Here is a 16,030-nt window from a genome sequence, read left to right on the forward strand (position 1 = left end):
GCGTGGCGGGGGAAGGGAGGAGGGGGGCAGCGCTCAGCGGTGGGACTGAGCATGCTCAGTGCAATCCCAGCAGTGTGTGTGTGAGTGAATCCACCCCCACTTTCCAGGGGCTGCTCAGACACCGGCTAACTCGGTTTTTTGGCAAGTAGCTTATGAATTTGCTGGCAGGAGCATTGCACCTACCTCTGTTCCCTGCCTCGGGGCACCTGGCCTGGGCCACTGTGGGAGGACAGGATCCTGGGCTCAACAGGTAGGTTGTGGAATCTCCATGGCTGGAGGTCTTGAGGAGCAGGTTAGCGCGAGGTCTGTCAGGGATGGTCTAGATGGTGCTTGCTCCTGCTGAGAGGGCAGGGGACTGGGCTTGATGACCTCTCCAGGTCCCTTCCAGTTCTAATGTTCTATGAGTCCAGGGACCGTGTGTGCACAGAATTAACTGTGTTTGATGGAGGAGCGGCCCAGCTCTGCTGTTGAGCGTGCTTTAGAAAAGTGGGTTATGTGGAACAACTGACAAGGGTATAATGTTTATGGAAAGAGGTTTCAGAAAGGAAGGTTCAGATGCTGCAAACCCTTTGGTGGCAATTTGAAAACTCACTTGCCTGGATGAGAAAGGGTTTGCAGGCCCAGGCCCCTGGTGACAGTGATAAAATGATGGGGAAATTAAGCCGCCACCCACTGTCTGCTCTCCTGAACAGTGTGGGAAATTGAGAGTAGCTGCTTTGATTGATTTTACTAGTGACTGGACATACACCAAAATAAATTAAAGCAGCATCTAGCCCTGTGTGTGTTGGTGTAGGCTGGAGACTTCTAAAGCACTTACAGGATGTGGGAAAGAGGCAGTATAGTTCTGAAAAATCTACTACTGTATATATTTTAGAGTCTCTGTCAGTGCTACGTTTGTTCAAGAATGTCTGTTAAACCATAAGAGCTACAACCAAGAAATTTAGTGTGGAGCTTCCTATAACCCTAATTTAAACTGAGGTCAGGGTTTGGTTGTGCCTGGAAAGTGGGAAATGCCCAAAATCCCAGGATTTCCCAGCCCATGGAAAGGGAGGGACACCAAGAGGGAGGATGACATAATTCAGACTCACCACTGGGGCAGTGAGTGCAGAGAATAGCCACACTGCAGAGTGATCACTAGAAGGCCTGCTGCAGCAGGAAAATAGTGGCCACTTGGCGACAGTGATTTTCACCCTTCCAGAAGAGGTAAGCGCCCCTCTACCCTACTCCAGCACTCAACTACAATGCCCCCCTGCAATTCCCCCACACAATTAGCCTCCCCAGCAAGCTGCAGCCATAAACCCTGCCCTTGCTGTTCCCCACCCCCACCCCAAGCTCATGCTGGTGCTGGGAAAACCACCCCAACCCCGGGCAGGTCCTCTTCCCAGCCGCTCTCCCCTGAGCTGGCAAAAACAGCCCTGGGCCAAGACTCCATGCTGCTGCTGTGCTGGGGCCAGGGAAAAAAGCCATGGCTCTGGCCCCCAGCCTGTTTATCCTGCTGCTGCTCTGCTGGGGCCAGTGAAAAAGTGATGGCTCCAGACCCCACACTCCTGCTGTGCCAAGAGTTAGGAAAGAGCTGTGGCCTTGATCCTGGTCCACTGACGCTGCTGTGCCAGGGCTGGGGAAAAGAGGCCCAGCCCTGTCCTGGACCCTCATCCCCCACAGTTCATGCTGAGGTTAGGGAGGACCCCCTCCTCCTCCAAGGAGCCCAGCCCCAGCCTCCCCTGCAGTGTGGGAAGGTAGCTCCCAGCCAGGAGCTATGGCTGGGACTGCAGAAGCCAGCCCTGCACAGCCTCGCCCAGCCCAGTCCTCGCCTCAGAGATGCTGCGACCGGGAACCTTGACTCAGACCCCCACAATGAGATGCTAGGGCCTGGCAGTGCAGCCCTGCCCCCTATGGACCAGCTCCACCTTCCGTGCAGTGACCACCCCCTGAGACCTCCCAGCACCCAGCTGAAAGCCTCTGCTCTGTGACCACCCACCCCCTGCCTTGAACTCTCTGCCTTCGACCCCCTGCTTACTGACCTCACTTGGCTACCTTCCACCCCCTGCCTTGAATCTCCCCTTCAACAAAACCACTAGTTTGACATTTGCACCTCCAGCCTTGCCCAGACCCTTTCACACACCAAAAGCTCTGCCCTTACTCCCACTCCCTACCTGCACCACACCAACCCAACCCCTTCCACTAAGCTTCTCCACCCTCCCAGCTCCTGCACTCCTCCGCTCCCGGCCACAGCCCACCCCCGCACCGCAATACTGCTTCTCGGCCTCCCCAAACCCTCAGCTCCCCGCCCCAGCTCCTGCCCTCACTCTGTCACACTCTCCCAAGTTTATTGCCTATAGGCAATTTTCTCCAACCAACTAGTTACAATTAAGTTGTTTAAATAACAAGCACCTTACTTGTCAATGAGCAAAGCGAGAGGAAAACAAAATGTGTGTGTTTGTTTTTAAAAGGAATTTTCTGGCTTGCCAAGCAGGCTGGATAAAAGTCAATGATGTGGAAGTTTTTTTTGAGGGCACATCTATGCTGACGGAAGAGCAACACAGTGGTGGTTGATCTCTTGGGGTTCAATTTAGCATGTAGTGAGGCCACAGTAAATTGAACCATTCAGGCTTCACTGTCAACCCTGGTACTCCTTGCAAAGAGTAAGGGAAGTCAACAGCAGAAAAATCTGTTTTGGATGCATCACCTCCAGCTATGAAATTCATATAGTTGTGTATCTTAAATCAATTTTTCCAAGCCAGATAGACTGGGCCGTAGTCTCATTTCACTCTACAGCTAAATGTTATCTTTAGTGTATCTTATCTATTACTGTAAGAACAGAGGAAAAATGGGACCAAAGGAGTCCAGTATGGAAAAACACCCAGGATGGATATCCTTGCTACTTGGTCTCAGGCTCATCCATTTCATTAAAATATTGCAATGTGTTATTGTTTTTATGTATGTGTGTTCACATTCTTATATTGAATAATTAAGTTTTATATATTCTACATGGAATCATCGAACACTAGAACTGGAAGGGACTTCAAGTGGTCATCAAGTCCAGTTCCCTGCCCTCATGACAGGACCAAACACCAACTATATCATCCCGGTTAGGTAGTTTTCTAATTTGTTTTAAATATCTCCAATGGTGGAGATTCTACAACCCCTCTGGGCAATTTATTCCATTAATTAACAGCTATGGAACCAGAGTTATTTTCTTACACATGCCAAATTTTTTTTTTCATATGAACATAACCAAAATCTCTTGTGCGTTTGGATTATATTAGACAGTTTGCACAGCCTTTCTAATTGCAGGGATGAAAAGTGGGGCTGGACTTAAAACTGTTGCTCACCTTTGCTCTTTACAAGTATCTGCTCCTGAAATCTTTCCCATCGTTGACCAATAGCTGGCAGGAGACAGCTCGTTCAGACCCTGGCATGTACTGTTGTAGTCTTTACCCATGCTTTTTTTGTGCAGGTACTTGCCAGTACTGAGTACCAGCATCTCATCAGCCCCAGCCATGGGATTGGCGGGGGAGGACGGTGGCCAGGGAATTGGCTAAGTACCAGCTCCTTTTTTTTTTTTTTTTTTTTTAAACAGCATAGTCATTGGTCTTTACAAATAACAAGCACTCCTGTAGCACCTTAGAGACTAAGAAATTTACTAGGTTGTGAGCTTTCATTGGTAAAACCCACTTCCTCAGATGCTTATGAAAACTTATGAGCTTATAAATGTGTTATTTTCTAAGGTGGTAGTGAACTGCTTGTTATTTGTGAAGCTGCAGATGAACACAGCTACCAATCTGAGACTATTTAGCATGTTGTAGTCTTTGTAAATAAACCTCACGCAATTCATCTTCTTTAATGAGGATAGAAAACATCCATCTGTCCACAGGTATTCATTCTGGTCTTTCTTTTTCATTTTAGTCTTGTTATCTGCTGTTTCACTGAATTGTCAAAGAGTCCTATGTTAATTACTAAACATTCGCCTTGTGTTTCCTCCCCATGTTCAACAAAGTATTTTATACAATACAGATAAGCTCAATGGCCATGAACAGACAATAAAAGCTGAAATAGCCAAATAAAAGCAACAGAAACCAAGACCTCTGTCAGTATCTTGTGATATCTTTACTAGTTGCATTCAGTCCTTCTCAATGTTGGGTTTCCGGATAACTATTTCCTTCCTGATCTGCTACCCAGATGTCTGACTTCCAGACTCCAAACATGCAGTAGTACGTGTAAAGAATGTGCCAGCAGGAGCTCAATACTTCTGAAGGAACTGGGGAATGTGTTTTGCGGAGATCATTTGCATGACAATACAAAGTGTGCGTATATAATACCTTGTAAACAAAGCCTGATGGGAGCAGGCAAAGCAATGACGTTTTGTCTATTGTGAACAACGTTGTTGTAAAGTCACCATTTATGCTATCACACAGTGTAAGAATTGCGGAGTCTCAACAATGCTTGAAGTTGTGGGGGCACAAGGCAGTCCCCACTACTGTGTAAGATATGGATTACAGAGGGCTCCCCCCACCCTTAAAGTATTGTATGTGTGTGTGAAACGGGGAGGCATAGTGGTTGAAGGAGCTGCATGGAAGCCTTTTGGCTATACAGCTCTAAGAGTGGTTTGACTAGTTCCCTCCATCCCCAACTGTTTGCAGGTAGACCTAAAGATGGGTCTATAGTTATTCTGTAAGAATCCACCTTGGTGGATACTGAGATGATGTGGCTAGGCCTAGCGCTGAAAGCCACTATGAGCTGGAATCACAGGGTTTTGCCTACAGCAAAACTCACAAGACAGCAGCGGACGGCATGACCAGTGGCTGGCCGGTAGGAGGAGTAGCAGGTGGACGGACGGTGTGACCATGGGCAGATGGATGGTGTGATTGGCAGGAGGATTAGTGGGAGGATGGCAGGTGCGACAGGCGGCTGGCCGGTGGGGCAGCTGGCAGGGAGCAAGCGGAATGCTGGACCAGCGTAAAGAGGGCATTGCCTCAGGTTCAGTGAGGGAATGAATCAGGGTGATGTGTCAGGGCCTACACGGACTGGACCGAGTAGTAAGTGGGGCATTTGAAAAGAGGGGAGCGAAGAAAGTTTGGGTGTGTGGATTGGCTGACTAGCGAGCTTGAGACGCAAGGGACACACTGCTCAATCCATTTGAGCTGGGACAGTTACTTGAGGATTGGTTATGAACTCTGGGTGTGGTGTTTTCTAAGCTTATGCCATATGACTTTGCCTTTTTTTCATTAAAAGTTTCTTTTCTACACTCAGATTCTGCGCTTGCGAATGGGGAAGCATTGCCTCTCTGAGGTGGCCGGGGTGTGTGTGTGTGTGTGAATTTCCCAGGCTAATGGGTAGGGGCTCGAGGAAGTTCTGTGTGAGACGGATGAAAAAGAACTCCTAGATATTGAACCTGGCCCTGGTTGCTGCCGACTCCTTCTGGCAGAAGGGTTACATACAGAAAAAGTCATCTCAATTTCATAAAAACACATGAGATGTGCATATTCAAATCTATGTGAGCAGAAAGGAAAATCAGTAATAGAATCTACCTGAAATTTGCATCATCCTAAATACAGCTGCCTCCCTATCAACATGTGAAAATAGCCCTTATCTTATCATCAGGTGTGTTCCTGCTCTAACATACAAAAGCAGAAGGTGTGTGAATGTGCCAACCACACGCCAGCTGATTGCACTGCAGTGAGACCTGGTCTCTTGAGCAATTTCTCCTAGAAATTCTGGAAAAGAATTCAAAAGGTGCCAACTGTGAACTGAAACATGTCATCTGCGTATGTCATCTCAGCTCTGATTATCTTAGTGATTGAGTGTATCGTGGGTATTATGGGGAATGGATTAATCACAGCTGTGATTTGCATTGACTGGATCAAAGGCAGCAAACTGACCTCGTGTGATATGATCCTGGGAAGTCTGGGCATCTCCAGATTTCTATGCCAGTGTGTAATAACAGTAGAAAGCTTCATCTTCCTACACTTTCTAGAGAATTGTAATGTGTTTCAAATGATTTTTCCTCTGATGGTATTTCTAAATTATCTTTGTCTCTGGTTTGCCACATGGCTGAGTGTCTTCTATTGTGTGAAGATCGCCACTTTCTCCCAGCTCCTCTTCCTCTGGATGAAGCAGAGAATCTCTTCACTGGTGCCGTGGCTTCTCTTAGGTTCCCTATTTGTGTCCTTCGGGGCTTCTGTCCCATTAGTGTTCTTGAATTACAAAATTTGTGGCTCAAATAAGACTCTTTTGACAGATTCCCATCAAGGCAGAAAGTTGGATTTCTCAACTCACTACGTGTTTATTGTGCATTTACTAGGACCATTCATTCCCTTCCTCATATTTATGGTTTCAACCACCTTGTTAATCACTTCTCTGTGGCAACACACCAGGAGGATGCAAAGAGAAATTACTAATTTCCTGGACCCACAGACCAAGGCTCATGTTGTTGTCATTAAATCTCAGATCTCTTTTGTTGTCTTCTACTTCTCCTATTATGTGGCACTGATGTCATCAGTTATTTACTATTTTAATCCTATCTCTTCTAAGCCCTGGATCAATGCAATCGTGATGGCAGCGTATCCTTCTGGACACTCTGTAATCTTGATTTTGCTGAATCCAAAACTGAGGCAGGGATCAGTAAGGATTGTGAGTCCACCAAAGTGCCACCTGAAAGAAGCTTCATAACCCCAGTTGTGCTAACAAGAGAGGAGATTGGAAAATGGAAATGGAACTGTTTGCACAGGTTTGATAGTTTCTTTCCTTTCCATCCTTTTTACTCCATCATGTTTTCTCATCTTCAGTCAAAGTTTTGCCTCTTGAGGCTGCCACTAGGTCATGTTCTCAGAACTTGAAGGAGGGGTGTTTTCCAGTCTTTTTCCAAGTTTGTAGTAATTAGCTGCTCCTGAATGTCAGCGTCAAATGCCTGTAACTGCAAGTAAGAGTCTCAGAGATGTGGACTGGAATGCAGTGTTAACAAGCTGTAAGGAGACCAGGAGTTAGCACAGGAAGCTTTTGTGGAAGCCATCTTATATAGAAGCCATTTCACATTTCTTATTTCTGCATGTACACAAGAGGTTGAACTTTTCCTCACCTATTTGGGAACGGCAGGGAGGATGAGCTCTATGGAACGCATTAATAAACTGTTTGGATTTGGGGCTCCTACTCCCTGACACCTGTTCCTCCTTGCTGATAACGGTTTTCTCTCTGAAAATGATTTATGTTTCTCTAACTAATTGCCTCTGGCACTGGGCTTTGTTTGTGTAAGTGTATAAAATACTAGAGTTAGCTGCACCAAGCAGCCTCGCTAGACCTGGTTTTACCAGTGTCCGGTTTGGCTCATCTGTTGCCTTATTGAATTCAATAAAGCTGTTTGTTAGCCGCCAAAACACAGAGAAGTCTTGTGCTTCAACAATCTGGAGGTTCCACTGAGATCCCAACGTGCCACTTGCCTGGACGGAGGGACCGACACCCCACTTCCAAGCCTCTCAATGTGCGCACAATAAAAGGTAAGGGGGATACCCGTTAAGAAATCTCCTGGCAGGGGCTTGGGACTGGAGTGGTGGCCGGCTGTCGGGATGAGGGGAGCTACAGGTTCCACCTCTGTGGAGCACCTGACATTCTTTGTTTGTTTGTTTATTTGTGTCTGTCTTTGTCTATTAGGCCTGTCTTGTATGTCGCAGTTGCAAAAGGGCACACCGATGTGTCTCGTGAGGCAGCCATGCGCTGGACCCTCCGTGTTTGGACACTGAAAACTGGTGTGATGACACTACTCTCTTTTGGCACACGGAACTGTGGGAAGCTTTGTTGCCTCCCTCTGTTTATTTTTGGAAGTAAGACTAACCTTTAAAGATATCCCCAAGCCCGGGCAGACTTAACTCCCGCCAGGCCATCTCCAGGCGCCAGGACGCAGGCGCCCTGCTGGGCTGGAGTGGGAGCGGGAGCCAGGACCCCCCCCCCACGAGCCATGTGGGCTTTGGTCCACTATTTCACACCTCACGAGCCAGGTGGACTTCGACCCAGTGCCTCACACCCTGTGAGTCAGGTGAACTCCAGTTTGGTGCCTCACAGGGAGAAGAAGGGGGAGGAAAGATCTTGCAAGCCAGGTGAACTTCGGTTCAGTGCCTCGCACCCTGTGAGCCAGGTGAACTCCGGTTCGGTGCCTCACAGGGAGAAAATAAGTCATGTAGATCGGTCAGTCTATAGGAATTCCAGAACCCTCTAAATGCAGTCCAGCTTTTTTTATGTACCCTCTTTATGGAGAACGTACTTGCAGGTTTTTAGATAAATGGAGTTAGTATACGAGAAATGATCCTGAGAAGCAATTTCCTCCGGAGGGTACACTTGACTAAGAAAACAAATTATTTCTCTCCGGAGGGCATTAGAATCAAAAGGTAGCAAAAATTTCTCAAACACAAGTTATTGGGAGTAACGAATATCGGAGTAGTTGCATCTGGGCTGTGAGAAACAGCAGTTTGGACAAAAGCTCAGACAATAAGACCTTGAAGAAACTGCCCAACTCTGAAAGCTGTTAGTTCAAGTTCTTTTTTTCAACTCCGTAACTTTGTGGTACAGGGTGTAGTCATGCAAGCATTTATGTTGCGGTATGTGTGTATCTGTCATGGAGTTTTGTTTAAATTAATTATCTTGCTAACATGCATTTGTGTCAGAATCTGATAATTTGCCCTTGCAGCAACAAAGAGCTGTTTTGGTTTTGTATTCCCAAGTGTCTGGCAATTCGAATCTGTACTGATCTGCACTCCTCATCCATTTGTGTTTGGAGCTTCTTTGCTTTTGAGTGGTCTGGGGTAATTTTATCTGTCTATCTGTTTTTGTCTGTCTTGCTGGTGTTTCCATAAGGAGGGGACGCCTTCCGATGTGGACACCTTCCAATATCAGAGAACAAAAGTTGTGTAAAACCTAAATAAGCTCACAGAGTTAAAATTTTCTCTTCTGTTATAAAGTTAAGTAAATTATAGAGGTAACATTAAGATATAGAAATAATGGGTGAGATGTACTTGAAATCTCCTGGTGAGGGTTATGCCCAGCAGGACAACGGGGATCTGCAGGGTCTGGTAAACCAAATATACAAGTTAGAAGAAGGATTTAATACCGATCTGCCAACAGCTCTCAGCTTTATAGTTAATCCAAGATTTACTAAAATATGGGGTCCTCATGAAGACCCAAAGCTCCTACAGTAGCCCAGATTTGGCCAGTTCTAAAGAAATAATCAAATTCAAATCTCCATAATTCAGTAAAACTTGCTAAAAGAAGATAAAGGGTTTCTATTGGGATTAAATTGCCCCAAATGTATATAAGGGAATGTAAGCTGCGTACAGCAACTGTAAAATTAGTTAGAGTAGTGCAACGGGTGTTTAATAAAAATGAATGCACTTAATATGAGTGACCCGGTAATAAGGTGCAATGTATATGATCGTCTTTTAAGAAAGGGAAGTAATAAAAGCCAAAGGGAAAGTCAGATCCCTGTAATAACAGCTTCAAATTGTAAAATCTGAACAACAAAAGTTTTCATTTTTGAGGGAGGAAGCGTGTGATTTGAGGGAAAGAGTAAATCACTAACTCTGAAGAGTCTGGAGAAAATTCAAAGTTACTTGCAGAGTTTAAAAAGAACTAAGCATATTTGTAAATGGAATATTTTAAGATGTAATCTGTATTTTTAAGATGTAATGTGCCACTCACAAAGGGCGGGGGGAGGGATAGAAGATTGTTCTTTTGTCTTTCAGAAACACAGAAAAAACTGATAGTTACTGAAGAAGAACCTAAAACTTCATGAATCTCCTCTCAAAATGAAGAGTGTGGTTTTGTATTTTGTTTCTGCTTGTCTTATTAATAGCATTGTTAAGTTGTCTATATTGGTAAGAAAACAAAAATACACATGGGTTCACAAATTTAAAAAATGGTCCGAATGTTGGTGCCTTATTAAACACCTTGCAGTTACCAGTAACTGTTGCAGTTACTAAGTGTGCTGCTCATCAGGCTGCTCATGATGAAGTTACACGTGGAAATGCCTTGGCTAACTCAGCAGCTAGGGCTGCAGCCCTTTCCCCTCTTGGGCCCCTTCGCTATTTCCTATTTTTACAGACTCCCAGTCTCCTATTGTAACTCTTATTGGTATTGCGCTATTCCAAGATCAGGCCCGAAACTCGGAAGAGACCACCTGGAGATTGGATAAATGCCTTTTGCATCCTGACCACATTTGGCGCTCCCTGGATGGCCGCCTGGTTGTGCCCAGGGTCCTTCTCCCTTATCTTTCTTGCATGCACCACGGCGTGGCTCATGTAAGCAAAGGGGGGATGGTTACTGCTGTTCAAACAAAACTGGTTTGCTCCCATATTCTCACAAGTGGGCCAAGACAACTGTCTGGCTTGCCCTGTCTGCCAAGCCCACAACATGGGCAAACGTGTGAAGGCAGTTCTGGCAACCAGATCTCCGCCTTTTAGGAGCGTTCCTGAATTTACAAATTAACTTCATTCAACTACCCAAATGTAAATCTTTTGAATATGTGCTGGTTATTGTTTGTTTGCTCTTGGGATGGGTAGAAGCTTATCCATGCAGGAAAGCTGACGCCATCACAGCAGCAAAAAGACTTTTAAATCATGATATCCCATCCTGGGGAAGACCCTTTGTGATCTCCAGTGATAGAGGAGAAATTCACTTCACTGGACAAATTATTCCAAATTTGACAAAGTACTACTCTATCCAACAGGCAGAACATTGGCTGCGGCACCTGGAGAGTGTGGGAATCAGTGTTTAAAAAAAAAACCCTAAAAAAAGAAAAGGGATTGTAAAGAATAAGCTCACAAAAATATGTGAGAACTCTGGTTTAACTTGGGTAGAAGCTTTCCCGATTGCCCTAATGATCATGAGAGCCACTACTAACCGAAACAACTGGACTTCATTCCTATGAGATTGTGTGTGGCCAACCTATGAGACTGCTGACCAGCCTGGAGATTGACCAGGCTAATACCACACTTGTCAAAGGAAGAATAGTTAAGTATTGTCAGAAGCTTCTGAGGAGTGTGCAGTCCTATCACTCACAGGTTAAGGACGCTTTCCAGGAGGCCCCAACTGAGCTGTGCCATAAGCCACAACCAGGAAATTGGGTTTGTGTGACGATCCACCAGCAAAAACTGCCTTTAAACCGAGGTGGAAGGGTCCCTACCAGTGCTTTTGACCCCGCCCCCCATACTGCTGTGAAGTGCGAGGGACTGCCCACCTGGATCCACGCCTCCCACTGCAAACTGGTTCCAGCTCCTATAGAGGCAGGTCCTGAAGAGGAGCGCTGCAGACCTGGTACCGGAAACCCAGGTCCAGAAGTAGACGAGGATCAGCGCAGGCCTGGTACCAGCAATACAGGCCCAGAAGTAGATGAACCGGAGGGACCAAGACTAAGGTACCAGCTGTGGCCCAGGAAACCTGCCAGTGATAGGTGAAGAAAGCTATGAAATCCTAAAGAACAGCCCGTATGGGGCTGGCAAAACAAATCCTGCTGAACTTATATTTAATCCTGTTTTTAATACCTAGTATCTATAGCCTATATGGCTCAAACATGTTTATGCTTTTAATGGACTAAGTTTCCCAAGAATTTAATGCCACGGATTATTGGATATGTGCTCACAGCCTTGTATATTGAGAAGGAGGTGCCCCAATGATTCCAGTCCCACTAAATAACACTCAGATGAATGGCACGTGGTTTGATGAATTGGGCCAGAATGACACATGGTATGATAAAGGGTTTAATGGCCTAGGCTATGTCCGTTTAGCCATAACTTCAGTTGGAGAATATTGTTGGAGGTGCAATGGCACAGGAGCCCGGGTGGGGAAAAGCAGGTGTGAGATAAGCGTTGTCCAGAATGGGGTTCGGTATAAGATAAAGGCCCTGCCAACCTTGACATCTTTGGGTACTATTTGCAGTGGATGATGAAACCCCAATGCAATAACGCCTTAAGAGCTCAGGTTGGCCATTATTTCATATGTGGCCAAAGGGCATATAAAACCCTGCCCATAAATTGGAGTGGAACCTGCTGTATTGGGGCAGCCTTCCCAGCCATTCGTATAGTAGACCGCCTTCCCGGTAGTAGGGTCCGAAACTACTGAGAGATAATGAACATGGAATGGTATTGGGGAATCATGACCCCAGGTTTGTGTGTGGCCTTTGCGATAAAGGAGATCCGGAGGCTGGAGGAAGCTTTTGAAAATGTAGCCAACACCACAACCAAAGCCCTCCGAGCCATTGATAAAGAATTACGAGAAGATAGGCAAATGGTCCTCCAGAACTGGGTGGCCCTAGATTACATCCGAGAGAGTAAGGGCGGGGTTTGTGCTGTGGTGGGAAAGGAATGCTGTGTGTATATTATGGACACTGGCAAGGAAATAAAGGAAGGCACCTCAAAAATTGAAAAAGCTGTGGTGAGCCCAAACAGAAGGAAAGTTGGACCCTCTGGGGTTGGTTGGGAGGTTGGATTGGACATGTGGGAACTTGGATTTTGCAAGGAATAGCCTTAGTATTGGCAAAATTCTTTTGTGTTTATTTCTGTTTCTTTTTAATCAACTGTTTTCTTTCCTGTGCTCTGAAAAATACGAAACAGGTCCTTACCAATAGGGAAATGGAGCTAATGATTTTAAGGCCCGATGAACACGGAAAAGAAGAAGACATGTATATGAATGCCTTAATGGAAATATATCCATAATATGGCTTCTGAGTTAGCCTTTTTAAGGGTAAAAGGGGGGAGTTGTGGAAGCCGTCTTATACAGAAGCCATTTCACATTTCTTATTTCTGCATGTACACAAGAGCTTGAACTTTTCCTCACCTGTTTGGGAATGGCAGGGACGATGAGCTCGATGGAACACGTTAATGAAGTGTTTGGATTTGGGGCTCCTACTCCCTGACACGTGTTCCTCCTTGCTGATAAGATTTCTCTCTGAAAATGATTTATGTTTCTCTAACTAATTGCCTCTTGCACTGGACTTGTTTGTGTAAGTGTATAAAATACTAGAGTTAGCTGCATCAAGCAGCCTTGCTGGAGCTGGTTTTACCAGTGTCCAGTTTGGCTCATCTGTTGCTTTATTGAATTCAATAAAGCTGTGTGTTAGCCGCCTAAACACAGAGGAGTCTTGTGCTTCAACACTTGGAATGTATGAAAGATTTGATGACGTTCACTTCAGTTACCTCAAAGGCATTTGATCCCCTTAATCTGGAGAGTAAATACCCCACTGGCTAATAAAATGAGGATTGATGTACTGGATTTACCCTACTTATTGAACTGGACATCAATTGCATTCTTTGTTGCGAGACCTTTGCTTAGCTTGCTATCCACAAAATCAGGTTTTATATGCAATGTTTCGTTGCTTTTAAATAGTTGGGGTTGGGATATTAATCAGTAAGCCCAGTCAACACAGCCTTATCCCTAGTGAGGAACACAGCCTGCTGTACTGAATCAGCAGAGTGAAAGTCTGAGCTTTGCCCTCAGGATGATGCAATGGGATACCAGACAATGGAGACTGATCATGTTGGGAAAGCGTCAGGGAATAGCCCAGGCTCACCGCCAGGTGGGGATGCCAGGTAGAGAAAACCCAGGATATGACAGAGCTGTCTGCAGGTGCTTGTTAGAAAGCAGTCAACACTGAGTTTATGCATCGAATGGAAATTGGAACTCCTTGAAAATTGTGGGTGCTGGAAATGATGCCAGCCTCTCCAGCTCCCTTACCAGGAATGAAGAGAACCAGTGACATACACACACTGCATTCTCACCTTAGGATGCCCATTCCAAGCCATGAGACATGGGCTGGGAGATCTGCTAGCATAAGTGGTGACTCTGTAGGCCCTCTGGGGCTGGAGAACTCACAAAAAAAAAAAGTAGTGAATGCTCAGCACGCACCAGTGGTTCTGCCAATCAGCTCCTCCCCTCCCATTTTGTGCCACCCACCAACTGGTGATCCTGCCAATCAACTCCTCCTCATCCCTTCAGTGCCTCCCACTCCACTGTTCAGGCGTCCAGGAGGCACTGGGATGGAGGGGGTTGAAGGGAGGGTGAGCTGTGTTTGGGTGAGCGGTGGAGTGAATGAGGAAGGGTCAGGATGGTGGTGGTAAAAGGCAGAGCAGAGCAGGAGGAGTGGGGTGAGGGAAGGTTGTTAGGGAAAGGGTTGGAGTGGGGTGGGGCTTGAGGTTAACCAGGGGTGAAGACCCCAATCTAGGGGCAATGAGGAAGCCAGCACTGTGACAAGCAGGAGAGGGCCATGGACGGGAAGTGGCCCCGAGTGGTCTGTAAGGGACAGGGAGGAAGATGAGGTCCGTCCTGCTCTCTGTGAGTCCTTCTCTGGCATATTTGGTTGATCTGCTGTCAGGTGTCTCGGGTTGGAGGGAGCTGCTACTGCCTGAGGGAATCCAGCTTGGATGTAGAGGTGCCTGGCTCCCTGCCCTGATTCAGCAGCCTGGGACAGGGGCCAAGTGAACCAGAGGCTCCTCCCACCAGCATGCTTGTCCCCTCCTGGTAATGAGAGATCCATTCTCTCAGTGGGGAAAGACTTTTCCCTTGGGCCAAAAGCTGCTTTAGCTACTGCCAGACTCTTGGATCAAGGCGTCCCTTGTCAGGGCTCCATTGCAGGCTGAGTCAGACTGCAGAACACTTTTTACTATATAAGTGTTCTAAAAGTGCCTGCAGTTGATAGAAGTGCAAAACCAGCCACACATTTTGTGTAGGCCTTGAGCCTCAGGGATGGTAGAGAGAACAAATTGCACCATCAGACTAATGCTATAGAAACTGGTGGAAACCAGTCAATGCAGTTGGGATCCCCAATCCCAATCATACTGTTCAAACACAGAATTGTAGGACTGCAAGGGACCTTGAGAAGTCATCTGTCCCATCCTATACACTCATAACAGGACCAGTCGCCATCAAGACCATATCTAAGAGATTTTTGTCTCACTGGTCTTAAATAGCTCCAAATGATGGAGGTTTTACAATCTCCCTTGGGAACTATTCCAGCGTTAAAACACCCTGATAGTTAAGAAGTATTTTCTCATGTCCAACCTAAACCCTGTTGCTTCAATTTAAGGCCATCACTTCCTGTCCTATCCCCAGAGGTGAAAGAGAACAATTTTTCTCCCTTGTCGTTGTAACAACCTTTTATGCACTTGAAAGCTGTTATCATGTCTTGTCATTGGGCCATGTAGCTGGCAGTGGTGCCACCTTGAAAGCTGTCTGGAGAGCTCTGGGCCACATGTGGCTCTTGAAGATGCCGTTTGCGGCACCCACTGCTGACGATGCTCACAACTCCTCCAGTTCCCCTGCCCTGCTGCTTTGAAAGAATAAAATTGAATTTAATTGGTTTAACAGCTGGCAGGAGAGATGCAGCTGTTAAATCATTTAAATTGAGTCCCTCTATTTCAGTGCGGCAGTGCTGAGCATCGCATGTGCTGCAGGTCAAAGAGGGAGGAGGAGGGTTGGGGGGAATCGTGCAGCCACTCTGAGGAGGAGGTGGTGGCCCAGTGAAGGTACAGCTCTCTGGGTTGATAACCCCATCAGATGCAAATCTCAGGGATGGGCATAATACACTCAAAGTGAGGTCAAAGTCCCATTTCAAAATCACTGTCAAGCCTCAGTATGCGAGTCTGAATCCAGATCAAATGTAACAAGTTGTCCAACTTTAATTGTATTTCCAATGCAGCTTGTGCAGAACAATGTTGTCAAGTCTGAATGCAAGCATCATTAAGGTAAAAGAATCATCACTGGTGTTAACTGAATCCTGCTGCTCCTGCAATGTCTGGGCCATATCCTCCACTTTCTCCTCTGTGGTCATAGTCTCAGGTTCAGTTTCCTGTCGACAAGTCTCTTTTTTTCTGCTACAACTCAAACTGATTAGCAAGATAAAATCTAAGTGCCATCCTCTTTCCCCTTATTGCTCTAACATTACACACAGAGGAACTTAGTCAGTTCATAATAAGGTATGGGAACCAGTCGATCAGTTGCACACGTTTTGTTCCAGAACTACATGGCTACGTCTACACGTGCCCCAAACTTCGAAATG

General features: G+C 46.1%; 1 protein-coding gene across 4 annotated transcripts; it reads left to right on the plus strand.

Annotated features, from left to right (window-relative positions):
• Positions 1–96: 96 nt before the first annotated feature.
• On the plus strand, positions 97–13,248 carry LOC142017206 (taste receptor type 2 member 40-like). 4 transcript variants are annotated; one of them, XR_012646487.1, is made up of 3 exons: positions 97–250; positions 7,351–7,490; positions 10,132–13,248. XR_012646487.1 is itself a non-coding variant. In XM_075001975.1 (3 exons), exon 1 carries the CDS (start codon positions 5,755–5,757, stop codon positions 6,667–6,669), a length of 915 nt encoding a protein of 304 aa, XP_074858076.1. In that variant the 5' UTR covers positions 3,722–5,754; the 3' UTR covers positions 6,670–7,490; positions 10,132–10,280; positions 10,709–13,248. The 4 variants fall into 4 exon arrangements, 3 of the variants coding, with proteins under 3 accessions (XP_074858076.1, XP_074858066.1, XP_074858084.1); XM_075001975.1 differs by lacking the exon at positions 97–250 and having other exon boundaries at positions 3,722–7,490; positions 10,132–10,280; positions 10,709–13,248; XM_075001965.1 differs by lacking the exon at positions 97–250 and having other exon boundaries at positions 3,722–7,490.
• The last annotated feature ends 2,782 nt before the right edge of the window (positions 13,249–16,030 follow it).

This window comes from Carettochelys insculpta, chromosome 1 (genome assembly GCF_033958435.1).
Source record: "Carettochelys insculpta isolate YL-2023 chromosome 1, ASM3395843v1, whole genome shotgun sequence".
In the NCBI taxonomy this organism is placed as follows: domain Eukaryota; kingdom Metazoa; phylum Chordata; order Testudines; family Carettochelyidae; genus Carettochelys; species Carettochelys insculpta.